The sequence below is a fragment of the Ursus americanus genome, chromosome 20 (genome assembly GCF_024610735.1).
Source record: "Ursus americanus isolate L20-20 chromosome 20, mUrsAme1.1.p, whole genome shotgun sequence".
Lineage (NCBI taxonomy): Eukaryota > Metazoa > Chordata > Mammalia > Carnivora > Ursidae > Ursus > Ursus americanus.
The window spans coordinates 31797759-31814080 of NC_142146.1; the positions used below are offsets into that span (position 1 = coordinate 31797759).

Genomic DNA, 16322 nt, shown 5'->3' on the forward strand with positions numbered 1-16322 from the left:
CAAAGGCCATGCTCCAGAACAGGGCTCCGCTAAGCTGCTGGCAGCCAGCATTCACAGCTGGAGGCTAGGGGCACTGGACAGTAAAGGGGAGCATCCAGCGTACCTCCATGTGGGCTCTTAGTCTAATCTTCGTCTCAGGATCCGATTCTGGGGTATGGAATAAGAGAAACTTCTCTAGCTCTCCAGCGGAAGGGACGCCTCAAATCCCTTGATAGCATATTCAAGTTCCCGTTTGTCCATTTGGTCCTGGAGGTTATTCTGGATAATTGGTGGGGTTATTCAGACAGTGAGCCCTTCTCTCTCCATCATTCTTTCTGTGTGAAATGGTATGTCTCCTTCTGGAGTGACCCAACCTCTCTTTTTCATTCTTCTCACTCTTACTGCCATTCAGCTATGGATGTGGGGCTCTCTGCCTGCCCAAACCCCTCTTTCCCACATCAGGTCTACATGGGGAGCAGTAATGGCTGAAATGGCATAAATGCCGGCATAACATGGCCAGCTGCTTCTTCAGCACGCACTTCCCCGTACGTTCATCTGTGGGCAGAGCTATCTGGTGTGGTAGGACGGGTCTCTGACAAGTAGCCTAGTCCCTCTGGGATGCCCTGCACCACAACCCCTCTGTGCGGCCTTGATACCCACCTAATCCTTGCTAACTCCTGGCCCTAGAGAGTCAGATTCTGTTTCCCATAATTCTAGTCAGCAGCGGGTTGGGGAAGAAATACAACGCAGGCTATATATTTTCTAGTAAACACACTAAAAAGGAAAGAAAACAGGTGAAATTCATTTTAATAGTTTAATATATTGTGTTATATTATAAACTTAACATGAAATCAATAGAAAAACTTGCAGTGAGATACTTTATTTTTTTCATACTAAATCCTTGAAAGCTGGTATAAATTTCAGTATATTTTATACTAAAAGTACATTTCAATTTGGACTGGCCCCATATCAAATGCTCAGTAACCACATGTGACTAATGAGAACCATATTGGGAAGCTCAATTCTAGAGGCTCCGATAGTAAACCTGGCTTTGTCGAAATGGCCCAACCATGGGGTCTAGGCTGGATGAGGAGACAAGCGAAGCCAAGAGCACCTGATGTTCTTGATGGTGTGGGGCAGCTGGGTTGGGGTTGAAGCTGGAGGGTGGTGGTGAGGAGTGGGTGAGGGAGGGGGTGCTGCAAGCCTGGGAGGTTCTGGGCCAAGAGCGGAATTAGCAGAGGTGGAAATCATGGAAGTGGGGCAGTGTCTGGTGCTGGCGGCTGCCGAGACGGGGGTGGCGATATGGACCAGGTACCTCGGCTGGTGAAGGAGCTTGGCCAGTGTTTTTAAGGCCTGTGAAACCATCCATGATGCTGGCAGGAAGAGGAGCAGACAGACAGGCCCGGGTGCCCGTCCCGATGCTATTTGGGGAACCAGGACTGCGTTTAGACACGGTGAGATCAGAGCCAAACTTGCTGGTCTGCGGCTCGTCCATTAATCATTAGAAACACCACCATCCTCAGTTCTATTTTTTTCTAAGATTTCAAAAGGCAAAAAGTGACGAACACAAATTTAAGTAGCATGCTTCCCATTGCATTATCGAGTCTGTGGCGTAGATGTTAAAAAAGGCCCACTTTTTTTAAATGTTTTTTTATTATATTATGTTAGTCACCATACAGTACATCCCCGGTTTCTGATGTAAAGTTCAATGATTCATTAGTTGTGTATAACACCCAGTGCACCATGCAATACGTGCCCTCCTTACTACCCATCACCGGTCTATCCCATTCCCCCACCCCCTCCCCTCTGAAGCCCCCAGTTTGTTTCTCATAGTCCATAGTCTCTCATGCTTCATTTCCCCTTCTGATTACCCCCCCTTTCTTTATCCCTTTCTTCCCCTACCGATCTTCCTAGTTCTTATGTTCCATAGATGAGAGAAATCATATGATAGTTGTCTTTCTCTGCTTGACTTATTTCACTTAGCATTATCTCCTCCAGTGCCGTCCATGTTGTAGCAAATGTTGAGAACTCGTTCTTTCTGATAGCTGGGTCATATTCCATTGTATATATGGACCACAACTTCTTAATCCAGTCATCTGTTGAAGGGCATCTCGGTTCCTTCCACGATTTACCTATTGTGGACATTGCTGCTATGAACATTGGGGTGCATATGGCCCTTCTCTTTACTACGTCTGTATCTTTGGGGTGAACACCCAGTAGTGCAATGGCTGGATCATAGGGTAGCTCAAATTTTAACTTTTTAAGGGACCTCCACACTGTTTTCCAGAGTGTCTGTACCAACTTGCATTCCCACCAACAATGTAGGAGGGATCCCCTTTCTCCACATCCTCTCCAGCAATTGTTGTTTCCTGCCTTGTCCATTTTTGCCATTCTAACTGAAAAAAGGCCCACGTTTTCTATTGACCTCCTCAGAAAGCACTTGAGGATCTTACCATTAATAAGTCCCCTTTGGCTCTCCCTCCAGTTAGTTGTGCGACCATCTAACAGTATTTTGATGTGGACTGTATTTCTTGTTATAATGATTAGCATTTCATGCCTTGGACTCTCTGTGAAGAGCAAGATAAATTGCCTTCATTTCTTCTCCTTGATCACCCACACATAGCACTTCATAAAGAGAGAGATCGGATCGTGCGCTCTCAAGTGCCCGCCGACTGACTTCTGAGCAGAATACATACTCACTTCATTTTTCAGATGGGTAAACCAAGGCTTTGAACAATGACTGGACTCATCCCATTGACTCACTTTTTAAAAACATGGCAAAACCCAAAGAGTTTCCTTCGTAAAAATACATGGAAACGGTTAGTATTGCAGTTTCTAACCCCCACTTTGGGCAACATTAAATCCTTCAAATCACTGAATTTTGTAAAGAAGGGACTCTGTAATTCACTGCTGTACCCGATTCTGACACATTGTATGCACTCAATAAATAATTTTTAATGAATGGATGACTTGTATCATCTCTTCATTTAGTTTTAGTTAGCTGGTGAAGCCTCTTACTGGTTTCAAAAACAATTTCAAGGTTGATATTTTAAAGCAATCGTTCCTCACATAGGGTTTTCTAAGAGCAAATTCTTTTTGGAAACAACTCAAAACATACGAAACACGCACACACACAATCAGACGAAGTGAGACACACACACATACACACACCCCTATGGGAAATCTAATACTGTTTCTCTCGTTTCTTCTGCAACTTGCCTTTTCACGGGACACAGGGTCTTGAAGCCCTCCTCGCATTAAGCCCTGATAGTTGCACATCACTCTTATGCTTGCAAAATCTTTAGTCGTATGGCTGGATCGGAGTTTAGTCTTTTCCTTAATTAATGGCATCTAGGTTATTCTCAATGTTGTGCTATTTTAAAATCTGCTGCACTGAACATCTCTGCGCACGGCCTCCTTATGTGCCCCCACGGTTTTTTTCTCTAGGTTAGTGCTGAGCTGCGGAACAGCAATTCATAGAGATGCCCAATTTAGGTTTTCTTAGATACTGCCAAAATGCCCTACAGAATAAAACTGCAATTTATACTTTTACTGTCCATCTGCCCACCTCCTTGCCTGCATTTAATATTAACAAACATTTGTTTTTACCAGCCTGTTGGGTGAAAGATTATATGCAGTTCATTTTGAGGAGGTAACGTTACTACGGCAGGGATATACACAATAATGAACAGCAGTACGTATATATGTATATATGCAGGTATAGACATACAGTTTAATTATTAATACCTACCACTCAGTTGAATATTGATGTTGCCTTAGGAACATCTTCCCAACAGTTCGACAGTAATTCATTCATTTTTGCTCCTGTATAAGAATATACCCAAATTTATTTATTTTTTGCTTCACAATGATGGACATTTGAGCTGTTGCCTGTTTTTCTCCTATTATAAATCGCGCGTCTATGAACTTCCTTGTGTATATCTCCTGGTGCGCATGTGCGTAAGTGTCGCTGAGGTGTACCCGTGGGGAAATCACTCAGTCCTAGGGTGTAGTGGAGATCGCCGGCTGTGCGCCCAAGTCCGTTCTCTCCACCTCCCACGTTGTGTCCAGCCAGGCATCTCTCCCAGCCACCCTTTTAGTTGCATGTGGCTATGCGATCGAGTTGTCCCCAATGGAATCTCACGGTTCCCATTCTGCTACTTTGGGATCAGAGCCCAAAACCCAAACGAGGTGGTAACCCAACTTCAACTTTGCAGAAAACAACAGAGTCCTAGGTGCTGGCAGCACAATGTCTTAGGAAGAACCAGCTACCTGAATGACCATGAGGATCAAAGTTATCCCAAGGATCAGAATGGTAAACTCTGGGACTGATGTGGGAGAGAGTAATGCATTTTTTGCCTATAAGCCATTTTACCGTTACTCTCTGCATTATGGTAGCCTGTACTAACTCTGATACATAAGAAAGCACATGTTAAACTTCCCTGAGTGATGCCATACTCCTATTCAGACTGTTTGAACCCACTGATACTCCCACTAGCAACGTATGAAAGCTTCCGCTGCTCTGTCTCCTACCAGCCCTAGCTGTTGTCTGATCCCCTCTTTGATATTAAGTGCTTTTCAAATTATGGTTAAATATATAGAACATAAAATGTGTATTATAACCACTGAGGTGCAAAATTCAGTGGCGTTATGTTCACAACAGTATGCAACCATCACTGCTATCTATTTCCAAAACCCACTCATCACCCCAAACAGAGACTCTACCCATTGAGCGATAACGCTTCTTACCTCCTTCTCGGGAACCTCTGATCCACTTGCTGTCTTTATGCACGTGCCTACTCGAGGTTTCTCATATGAGTGGAATCATACACTATTTGTCCTTTTGGTCTGGTTTAAAAATCAGGAACGCTTCATGAATCTGTGTGTCATCTTCGTCCTGGTGCCACTCCAATCTCTAGATAGAGAATAATACCTTTTTTACCTTGAAATTGATCATTTCAATGTTAGTACGTGCGTTTCCAAAGCCAGCACTTGGGCACTTTTAAAAATGTTTATTTCTTTTTGGTTTGTAGAAGTTCTTTACACAATCTGGATGCTAATACTTTTTAAATTAAATGGGTGGCAAATATTTTCCCGGTGTGTGGCTTAACTATGTTTATGGTGTCTTTTAGTGCCACAGTTTTTCGTTTCATGCAGTCAAATGTGTCTATATTTTCCTTTGTAATTTGTGCCTTTTGTGTCCTGTTTATGAAATTCTCCTCCACCCACCCACCCATCATTAAAATATTATCCTATATTTCCTTCAAAAATATTTTGAAACTTTTGCCTTTCATATTTGTTTTTGATCCACTGGAATTTGTTGTGTTTGGTGTGAGAGGAGCCTAATTTTATTTTTTCAAATGGTCTCAGCAACGTTTATTGAATGGTTGATTCTTTCCCCAGTACTTTGTAACGCTTTCCTTGACATGGATTTTCCATATACACATTGGTCCTAAATCCCTACATCAGTTCCATATTGTTTTAATTATGCCCTCCATTCTGTTTGTTTTCAAAAGAGTCTTGGTTGTTCTTGCCTTTTGCCTTTGAATTTTGGGTCAAATTGTCAAATTCTTCAAAAATATTGCGGGTACTTTTCTGGTATTTGCATTAAGTTTATATTTAAAGTTGTAGAGAATTACCATCAGTTTTCTTACTCATGAACATAGTGTATCTCCCCCGTTACTTACATGGTCTTTAAAAATTTTATTTATTTATTTATTTATTTGAGACAGAGAGAAGAGAGCAGGGGGAGGGGCAGAGGGCGAAGGAGAGAATCTCGAGCGGACTCTGCACTGAGTGTGGAGCCTGCCACTGGGCTCCATCTCACAACCCTGAGATCTGACCTGAGCTGAAATCAAGAGTCAGATGCCTCACTGACTGAGCCTCCCAGGCGCCCCTAATAAAATCTCATAATTTTTTCCATAGAGGCCTTTTAAAGCTTTCTTTAAATGTGTTCCGAGATACTTTAGAGTTTCTGTTGCTATTACAATGCCATATCCTTAAAAATTACATATTATTTTCTGTAGATGTTTAGGGAAGCAATAGATTTTTATATATTGACTATGTAACCAGCACACTTGCTTTTCTCTCATGTTTGGTCTACTGGGCTGTCTGTACAGTCTCTTGGGTTTTCTAGATAGATAATCTTACTGTGTGTGAAATAATCTTCTCATTGCTTCTCTTTCTTCCTTATGGCTTTCATTTCTTTTTCGTGTCTGAAGTTGGTGGCTTGGACCTGCAGGAAAATGTTGAATAGCAACAAGGAGAGCAGGCATCCTTCCTTTTCCTTCAACTGTAAAGGTAATACTTCTGATGTCTCATCATTAAATGAATTGTTTGCTCTGGGGTTTTGGTAGATACCATGTCTCAAGACAAGAAGGAATCTTTCTAGTCCCCCTATTAAATACTTTTTAAATTGTGAAAAAGTTCTGAATTTTTATCAAGTGTTTTGTCTGTGTCTGTTGAGAGGATTATATAACTTTTGTCCTTTAATCAGTTAATGAGTGAATAGATTCTCTAAAATTAAACCATTCTTTCATTTAGTTATATTTACTGTGTTGCTGATACATTTATTGGGAGTGCTGGTATATTTGAATTTATTTCCATTATTTTATTTTTTGCTTTATGTATATTATGCTTTTCTTTAACTATTTTTTCCTTTCCTACTTGAGTAATCCCCCCTACCCCAGTGCTTATCTGGAAGTGGTTACCCTTAACACTTTTTCTTTTCTTTTCTTTTCTTTTCTTTTCTTTTCTTTTCTTTTCTTTTCTTTTCTTTTTTCTTTTCTCTTTTCTCTTTTCTTTTTTCTTCCTTTTTTTTTTTAAGATTTTATTTATTTATTTGACAGAGAGAGCAAGAGAGCACAAATAGGCGGAACAGCAGAGGGAGAGGGAGAAGCAGGCTCCCCGCTGAGCAGGTAGCCAATGCAGGACCTGATCCCAGGAACCTGGGATCACAACCTGAGCAGAAGGCAGATGCTTAACCATCTGAGCCACCCAGGTGTCAGATTTTTTTTTTTTTTTGAGAGAGCGAGTGAGTGGGGAAGAGGCAGAGGGAGAGGGAATCTCAAGAAGGCTCCAAGCTCAGCATGGAGCCTGCTGCGGGGCTCGATCTCACGACCCTGAGATCATGACCTGAGCTGAAATCATGAGTTGGATGCTTATCCGACTGAGCCACCTGGTAACCCCTACCCTTAACAATTTTAAAGCGTGGCTGACTTGACAACATCTAAAACTATCCAGTATCTCTGCCTGCTTCCAGAATGGCATTGGGGTTTTAGAACACTTTCAGTTCTTAAATGCCTGATATAGGTGTTGTTCTTATTCAGTATTTTAATATTATCTTGCTTTTATAAACCCCGAGGGTTGACCCACGTTGACCTATACCTTTACTCATTATTGCTTCGTTCATTTTACTTTGCCCTTCTGAGTTCATTTCCCGTATTCCTGAGCTATTTCCTTGAGTAGGTCTCAAAGAAAGCACCTGGCTGCTAAACTCCCTTAGTCTTCCTTGAAACGTCTTTGTTTTGCTTTCAGTCTTGAAAAATATTTAGCTGGATATGGGATTTCAGGTGACATAACATTTTCAATTGGTAGTTCTTCTTTCTGTACCAAACATTTTGCTGCTTGGAGGACAAGTTACTTGTCCCTTCACTCTGATGGCTTTTAAGATGTTTTTCCATCTTTAGTGTCCTGCAGTGCATTACAGTTTGCCTCGTCATGGATATGTTCTGTTTATTCTGCTCAGGACTTCCAAGATCTATGTTTCCTCAACCTGGATAATTCATTTCCTTCATCAGTTCTGGAAATTTATCTGCTATTTTCTCTTAATTTTGCTTATCTCCCCCCCACCATTCCTTCTATTATTCCCTCCTAAGTGTTTGAAAAATGATAGCCTTCTCTATGCTTCACTCATATTTCCAACCGCTTTTTAATGTTTTACATCTCTTTCCTTTTCTCCCTTGCATTATAGTTAATTTTCTCAGATTTAACTTGAAGTCCTGTGAAACTGTCAGGTATCTAGAGCCTCTTACGCCTATCCAGTTAGGTTTTAGTTTGCTTTTCTATGTGGTTCTCTCTCAAATGTATAGACTCTTTTTTATAGTGTCCTATTTTTTAAAATATTGATATTTAAGAGACTTTCTCTGATAGTTCTACACTCATAAAAGTCAGATCCTGTTTGTTTTGCCTGATGAATTTTGCTCATGGCAGATTTAGTCTTGTGTTCTGGGATTTTGGATTGTGAGTTCATGTCTGGCAGGGCTTTATTTGTGGAAATCTTGTGGAAGGTGTGTCCTTTTTTGCATTTGCTCCTGCCAATCCATTTACAACTAATTTTTTTCAATTGGGTTCTTGCCTGGGGAGATCTGAGATCAAGTAGTATGAATTTGAACTCAAACCGAGGTAAGTGAAGGCCTACGATAGGAATCCTGAGGGGAACTGCCCTGGCTGAGGGGCAAGCTTCCTTCCTCTCCTCTGTGACAGTGGGTAAACATTTCTCTCAGTCCATTCTTTCAGTGAGGGTATTGCAACTTGAGGCCTCAGCTTTCTGTAGTGATTGCCGTTCCAACTTTCTGGCTTGCATTCATTCAAAGCCTTGTTTCCAACTGACGTACATTAAAATTCAAGCTATTAGATTTCCCAGAACAGGGACTAACCCCCACCCACACTGCAGGGTAAGCTCCCACGTTTACCATTCGGGATTTTAGTGCTTCTTTGTTTCTAGGCCCCTGGGAATACTTCTTCTAGCTTGGCAATATATTGAGAAGAAGCTATTTTACATATTATTGAGTTTTTCTAGCTGCGTTTAGCAAAAAGTTTTGCAGGTTAACTTATAATATTATCATGGATAAAAATTATTCTTTTACTATTTATTTTTCCCTTTGTTTTAGGTATTATTATTATTACTATTTTTGCCAACCTGAGTCTTTTTAATCACGAGTCAGTTCATTCACATTTGTTATTTGAAGTGATTATGTACTTTCTTGTAAATTCTTATTGTCTAAACAATAACTTCCCTTCTGTTTATTTAATATTTTTTCAGTGCATTTTTTAAAAAACATAGGGGTATATTTTGTTTTTATCTTTTCCAATATTTTCAAAAGCATATACATTTTTTAAAGTGTATTTGTGAAAACTTTTAACTATTTAAATTGTTTTTAAAACAACTTTAATTACTTTTTAAAAAGATTTTATTCATTTATTGGAGAGAGAGAGAGAGAGAGAGAACCAGCAGGCAGGCAGAGGGAGAAAAAGACTCCCCACCGAGCAGGGAACCCAACGTGGGGCTCAATCCCGGGACCCTGGTATCATGACCTGAGCCAAAGGCAGATGCTTAGCTGACTGAATCACGCAGGCACCCCCAAGTTTAATTATTTTAAAGCAATTTCAGTATTTGCAAGATTCGAGCATTTAAGAAAAACAAAACAAAACAAAAAACCCCCTTCTAAATCCCACCCATGTGAACAAGGAATTTCACATAGCTGTGATACCCCTCCTTAAATGGCTCTTCTCTTTGTTCTTAATTAAATATAGTTCAAGTTATTAGATTTAGGTTTCTGTAATTAGAATTTTAACAACATGCGTATTCTTCATTGAGACTATTTTTGACATTTCAATTCAATTTATAAGCGGTCTGCAAACATTTAGACTTCGATTTTAATTGATTTTGTTACTTGTCACCAAACCTCATCTCTTTGTCATTTGAATATATTTTCAAGTAAATTTTTTCTGAAGGGTTGCAAGTTTTCTGGGACCTGACAATGTAATTGAAAACATTTATTGCTTCCAGTCTGCTGGAAATATATTTTTTGTGTGTGTCACAAGTTTTACCTTGTAAAACCCCATAGCTCTGGTTCCATTTTCTTTTGGAACTTAGTGCCATGAAGTTAACATCTTTATTCTACTATAGGTAATCTATTTGTCCATGTGTGTCCATACACAGATGTAGGATTTCTTTAAAACATCCATATGGTTTGAAAACGTTACCTAGATGTGACTATCAGGTTTTTATTCAGCTAAGATGAGTTTTATTCCTCATAGCTCTGTCAGGACTTTCATGGCATTTGTACTGGTATCTCTTTCAGGAATGCTCCTAGGGACTCTTTCAAGTCCCCAGCGCTTAGCAAGTGTGGACACAATGTTACACGTGTTGGTTCTCTATTTTCTGTCTCCCATGTATTCTGTATTCTCTCTCGATGTTTTTCCTCTTTCTGTCCATTTTGTATTCATTCTTGGAAAGATTCTCCAGTCTCCTACACCATTCAGTCACTGCTCAACAGCAACACATTCGCTCTTTACTGGTACACCAGTGTGAAGGTAGGTCCTGACACTGTGTTTGTTTCCTGAAAATGCTTCTCTCCTACCCTTCCCTTCTCTCATTCCATCGTCTTTTCTGCTTAACCTGTTTTCTTGTTAGCTTGTTCTTTTTACATGGAGTTGTCTTCATGCATGCCAAGAAGCTTCCTGAAAATGTCTCTTGACTGTACAGAGCATCCTTTTCAAAGGGAAGATCCCCTCTGGGTCTTGGAGGTGCTGTTCCTGCTCTTTATTCTGAAGTATTCTAACAGACCGTGGACGTCTTGACTCTTTACTCCTCCTTGGGACTCATTAGTTCCTGCTGTTCTTTGCTAAGCAGGGTGAGCAGAAGGTCTTGGGCCTTTCATGTCTCTCTTGGTTGGTGGTTGAATCATCGGTTTAGATCTACACTGGTCTACAACCAGCCAATGTTCAATTGCCAGTCGCCCACAGGCTTCAGCAAGCATATATCTGCTCTGCTAGGTGGCGTCTTCCCCAGCCCCCATCCTGATTCTCTGCTGCTCTGATCCGACGTGTCATAGGAAAAACAACGCTCAGAAGGCTGTATGACTTCCATAGTTATTACTGTGCCTGCACCAGCCTCTTGACCATTCTTCACATGCTGATATGTTGCATTTTCACCAGCCCATCTGTCTGCTCAGTTGCCGTGCTCATTCCTGGGTATAAGATGACGTTGTGTGGGGAGGAAGATGGCCAGGGAAGACTGTTCTTCATTTGGTGTGAAGCCAAAGCAACATAATAAAGAATGTTGACTCCATTCCCTGGTTAGTAGAGATCTTGGGTGTCTGAGTCAGGAATTGACAGGAAATCACAACGTATCCTCCCATCTATTTCTTTAAAGCAGGTTCTCTTTATAGAGGAGAACTTGGCACATGTCATACATGTGCTTGATAGGTTGTTCTCCATCCGGCTTCATCTGCCTTATAAGTGTTGTCAGTTCCTTCCACATCCTGGCAATTAGGTTGTCTGTCAGTGTTCATTCACTTCATTAGTGTGAGTCTCCATATTTGTGTTTGCTGAGATATGTTCCTCAGAAACAAGGCAAGGCTTGTTGGAAGCCTCTAGCCAGAGGCCATTTTGTACAGAAAGTCCCACAATGCATTTCAATGTCTGTCTTCCCAGGAAGACCGTGAGATCCTTAAAGGGAGGGGCTGGGTCACAAACATCACTGAGTCTCCAGCACCTTGCAGGCTACTGACATAGAACTGCTACACAACATGCTGAAAGAACAAAAGAGAGAGGGTGCTTTTTGTTACTAGTCTATTACCCATGGTTAAATGTTTTAAATGACTCGTAAATGGTTCACCTCCTTCTCCAAAAAGAATTGAGGACAATGTTTCTTGCAGCTTAAGAATCAAATTAAAGGTAGCTTGGGTCATGGAGTGTATAACTAAACCTTTCATTTATGCAGTTAAGGAATATTTAAAAAGAAAAAGATAGGACAAGGGAGCAACTGAATGTCTTCTCATGTACAAGATAGCCGTATCATCATCCTCAGGACGGCTACTATTTGTCTGCGCTCTCCACAACTAGGGAGAATGAGGAAAACAGGCTTAAACTACAACAAAGGGGATGTAGGTTAGTGGTGAGCAGGTCCTTTCTGTAGGGTAGCTTTATAACATATAGAATTGTCAGGGGAAGTTGTACAATTGCATTCACTAGAAATGTTTTCCACCTTTTAGACAGACTCTTTAGAGGTGGGGGTGAATTGGGTGGCTGCCCCAAGCCTTCTAAGCAGAAGGGCTTCTGAGCCCTAGAAGAAGGGTCAAATCACCCTTGAGTTCCTGCGACCCCTTAGCTGCTGGCTCAGAGGCGAGCCTCTGTAGCTCTGAAGGAGTGATTCAGTGATATCAAATAGCTGGGTGATTAATCAAGAAAACAAGTGAGCATTTGACATCAGAGAGAAAAACAAAGTAGCCAAGGAGATGCTTTGGGGGAAAAAGGCACCCAGGCTTGGATTGCCCAACCAATGGTGCTTTCAGGGATATTTGCGAATCACAACCCATTGCAAGAGAAAGATCAATTTGCTGCACAGCTAAATTAATATTTAACTTGCTCAAGAAAAGTCAATCCCCTGGGTTATTAGAGAAATTAACAAAAGCCCTAAACTGATGCTATTCTTATCTGAGCCATCAGCATGCTCTCAAAGTCATCAATGCTGTTTTCCTCGCCCCTTCTGATCTGATGTGCCCCAACCCCACTCCAACCCCACCCTCTCTTTTAATCCCTCCTCCTTCCCTTCTACCTCCTCCTCTACTTGCCACAGAACCCTTTCTTCCAACAAAACCTGGGTTTGATGCCCCTGAAACAAAGAGCTGCTGGAACAGACGTGAGGTCTGAGGCCCCGTGTCCTGCTCACTCGGGTACTTCCCCACCTGGCTGTCCCCTGAGGGGAACTGAGAGCACGGTTGTAAGCACCTGGACAAGAACAGTGACTCTCAAGCCTCATTGTGCAGCAGCATCAATTGGGGCGCGGGCCGTAAAATCATATTTGTGGGCGTCTCTGACTTAAGATCCTCAGTGTCAAGTTTGGGGAATTCGAAGACATTAAGTCAGAGATTCTTGTATTATTTGCCTGGTACAGATTGAAAGGCCCTGGCAGAGTTCTTGGGATTCCTTACTTACGGTTTGCCAGGGTCCTCCCAGGTGTAATGTTTTGCAGCTGGACATTGGTCAGTTCTGTCTTCAGCCAGGTCTGGAAGAGCCACTCAGTACCGTCCAGAGAGATGTAGCATGAGATGTGGGTGGGAGTGACCGGCCGAGGGACGTCAAAACTTCCACGGAGAGGTGGGGTTTGGGAAGAAGCAGAGGGCAGGAAGCTCAACTCACTTCATTTCAGTTTTGCATGTGCTTGTATGCAGAAGGTGTATAAACAGAAGCCATTGCCCTCATGTGTAACTGTACCATCACCCTTTAACTGTTGCCTTGCTTTAGTCTCCCCCTGATATCCTACAGCCTCTTTGCCACCCTTCCCCACTGCACTGTAAGCTCCCTCAGAGCAGGGCCCGTGTCTGCTGCATCCCCACAGTGCGGCGAGGGCCTGCCTGGCTCATCGCAGGTACTTAACAGTATTTGTTGAGTAAGTGGGTGAGTGTGTGGCTAGCCAGGTGCAGGGAAAGGGGAGCCTGGGGGAGGGGGGGTGGGGGTAAGGATGGTGAGGGGATCAGGCTGGCCGAGCAACCCAGGCCCAGAAAGCAGGTTTCAGGAAGCCCGTAGAGAAGTCTGGATGCCACGCCAGAGTGGTTGGTCTTTCTTTAGCAGACAGTAATGAGCCACTAGTTTTCTGTGCTGGGAAGAGATAAGATCAAGTTTGGCTTGAGAAAGATTAGTTTGGCAGCTGAGTGCAGAAAGATTAGAGGGGGAGGGGATAGAAGCTGGGCTGCTGTTCGGACTCTCCAGTTGTCTGGGGGAAGAAGCATGGCTGGACCTGGGACAGGCTCTCAGGTTTGGGACAAGGGCACTGGGAAGAAGATGTGGCAGAGGCGGACTCTGCCGGACATGCCTCTCAAAATCTGAGACATAGTGAAGGAGAGAAGAGTCTGGGACCCATTCATCCGTCCAAGAGTGAGAGAGGGTTGGAGGTAGAAGAGCAGGTGAAGCTGTCAGGGAGCTGTCCATGGCCCCGGAGAGCAGAGGGTCCAGGGACAGAGCTGGCGAGAGGGCTCCATTTGAGAGTTGAAGAGGGAACAGTAAGAAGTGGTAAAACAAGAGAAACACGGGGACCCCGGAAAGGGAGGTGAGGGCTGCTGGTCACTGATGCGGGAGGGTGCTGGGGATCCAGGAGGGTGATGGGTAACCGGGGCCAGGTCATTCCCACGATGACTACTCCAGAGATGTTGGGTCATGTTGGTGGTGTGTGGCAGGGCAGAGGGCAGCTGGCATGGCGTTGAGGTGGGTGATGAGGGAATGGAGACAAATGGGATCCACCCTTTCAGATGCAGAGGCCGGGTGGGCCGGAGGGTGGGGCCAGAGGGAAGCAGCTCGAGTGGGAGCATGAGAGTGGGGGAAGCAAAACAGTGTCAGGACAGGGAGATGAGTGGCTGTGAGTGGGGGATGCAGCCCCAGCATAGGAGAGACTACACACACCGGTGGGAAACGGATTTAACAAAGCTTGAGGAGGACAGAGTGCACAAGAGGTCACCTCATCTGCCCATGGTTAACTCACTGACAACTCTGGGGAGGGCTTGAGGGGGTAGGCAGCCGCCTTTGCTGGTGTTAGAGGGGGCCATCTAACAGGTCCTCCCTGACCCTGTAGGACCAGGCCATCATCAGGTCTGGGGTGGGGTGATGCGGTGAGGACACCTCTCCAGCACAACATTACAGCCTCAAGGTAGGTCCTTGATCTATAACACTGGCTATGTCCAGAGATGGGAAGAGAAAGCAGAGCTGTGGGAGCTGGGCCTGGGAGAATCACTGCTACCTGCAAGGCCCTGCCCCCTCGTTGCTGCTTATTCAAGTCCTTCCAATCCATGCTCAAGGTCTCACCCACAATTAGGGGGCCTTTCTCTGTGCCTCACCTTGCAAAACCCTCTGCTGTCCCTCCTCCCAGCCCTGTGTGGCCACTGGTCTCTCCCATCTGACCTGACTTCTGGGGTCAAGCTGTCTGTGGGTGCTCACAGAGTGCATTCAGAAGTGAAAACTGAACACAACCCGAAACTTGTGAAGGGTTAGAGCAGTGGGGAGTTGGACAGGAAGCATACCCAGTGCCCTGCACACACTGGAGCAGCCCTCCACACGTTCTCTGAACCTCACCCATCCATCCATTCATTCAACAGATATATGCCATCACCTTCTATGGGCCTGGCACTGTTCTAGGCACTCGGCTTTCTGTAGTGAACAAAACACACACGAATCCCAAGAATGGAGACCCTCTCCGTCCTAATAAGGAGAGACCCACGATAAACAATTGATTAGTAAAAGCCACACCGTATTAGAAGGTGAAGTGCTATGAAAAGGAGGGATAGGGTGTGCCTTCGCGTTGCACTATAATGGGTAGTCAGGGTGTCACTAAGATGAAATAAGAAAAAAATGATTATTTAAAGCTCACGCAGTCCTGGTGTGCTATAAGGAAGGGTAAGGGCCTGAACCGGCTCCTTCGCTAGGCCCCCTAGGTCCGGGACAAGGGAAGCTGGGCGGGCCGGTGCGCTTCTCCGAGAGCACCACCAGGGGGAGCCCGGCCCCCTCCTAGCGCCTTCCAAGCCCTCCCGCACAGCCTTGCAAGCAAAAGTTTTTCTTAAACTAACAATGCCTGTGTAAGGAGGTGCTCGCGCCTGATTGGACGGGGGAATTTTGCAGGTTTGATTCCTTGATTGGACAGGAGGTGTTAGGGGTGGAGAGAGAGCTGATGGTGGGGGATCCCGCTCCCTCCCCCGTCAGTCTGGCCGGCTCTGTCCTCTCGTAGGCTCCGCTGTAGCTCGCAATGTGACACCAGGACGCACACGCACTCGCGCGCTCTCCCCAGCTCACACTCCCTCGCCCTCTCTCTCACATACACGCGCACGCACACACCCACCTCTCCCATAAACACACACACACACATGCACACCCACACCCACGCGCGCCCGCACCGCCCCACGCGCGCACACTCCCGCCCACGCCCACGCCGCGCTCCGGGGAGTCCGGTCCCAGCGAGAGCGCGAAAGGATACGGAGAAGCCACCGGCGGGGAGTGCAGCGGCGCCCCGGGACGCGGCGCCCTCCCCGCGCGGCCGCCTCGGCTTGGGCTCGGCCTGGGGGCCGCCGGCCGGCGATGGCCCCGGATTGCCTGCTGCTGCTCCTCCTGGCATCCGCAGTGGCCGCTATGGAAGGTAACGTAGCCTCCGCGGAGCAAGTTGGCGGCTGGCGGCCGTATCCCCGGGGCTGCTCGGGCTGCTTCGCGCCGCCCGCCTCCCGCGACCCGAGGGCACCGCTGTTGGGGAGCCCCGACCGCAGCCGAGCGCGAGGCTGGGGCGGCACCCCTGGCGCGCCCCCGGCGAGCTCTCAGAGCCCGCAGACGGTTCGCGGAGCCCCTGGGCCCCGGGCAGCTAG

At 45.0% G+C, this 16322-nt stretch overlaps 1 protein-coding gene and 1 long non-coding RNA gene across 2 annotated transcripts in view; one reads left to right on the forward strand and one right to left on the reverse strand.

Moving 5' to 3' along the window:
* Positions 1-1909: 1909 nt before the first annotated feature.
* LOC123788483 (uncharacterized) lies at positions 1910-11509 on the reverse strand. Its single transcript, XR_006778513.2, has 4 exons — positions 9967-11509; positions 4729-4894; positions 3731-3804; positions 1910-2111 (listed from the first exon to the last, which is right to left on the reverse strand). It is a non-coding gene; the product is annotated as an uncharacterized LOC123788483 (long non-coding RNA).
* A 4188-nt stretch (positions 11510-15697) lies between these two features.
* The window catches only part of EPHB1 (EPH receptor B1), a 418735-nt gene continuing 418110 nt past the window's right edge, over positions 15698-16322 (forward strand). The window contains exon 1 of the mRNA XM_087870214.1: positions 15698-16102. Coding sequence (XP_087726340.1) covers positions 16045-16102 — 58 coding nt within the window. The 5' untranslated portion in view covers positions 15698-16044. The remainder of the gene's footprint in view (positions 16103-16322) is intronic.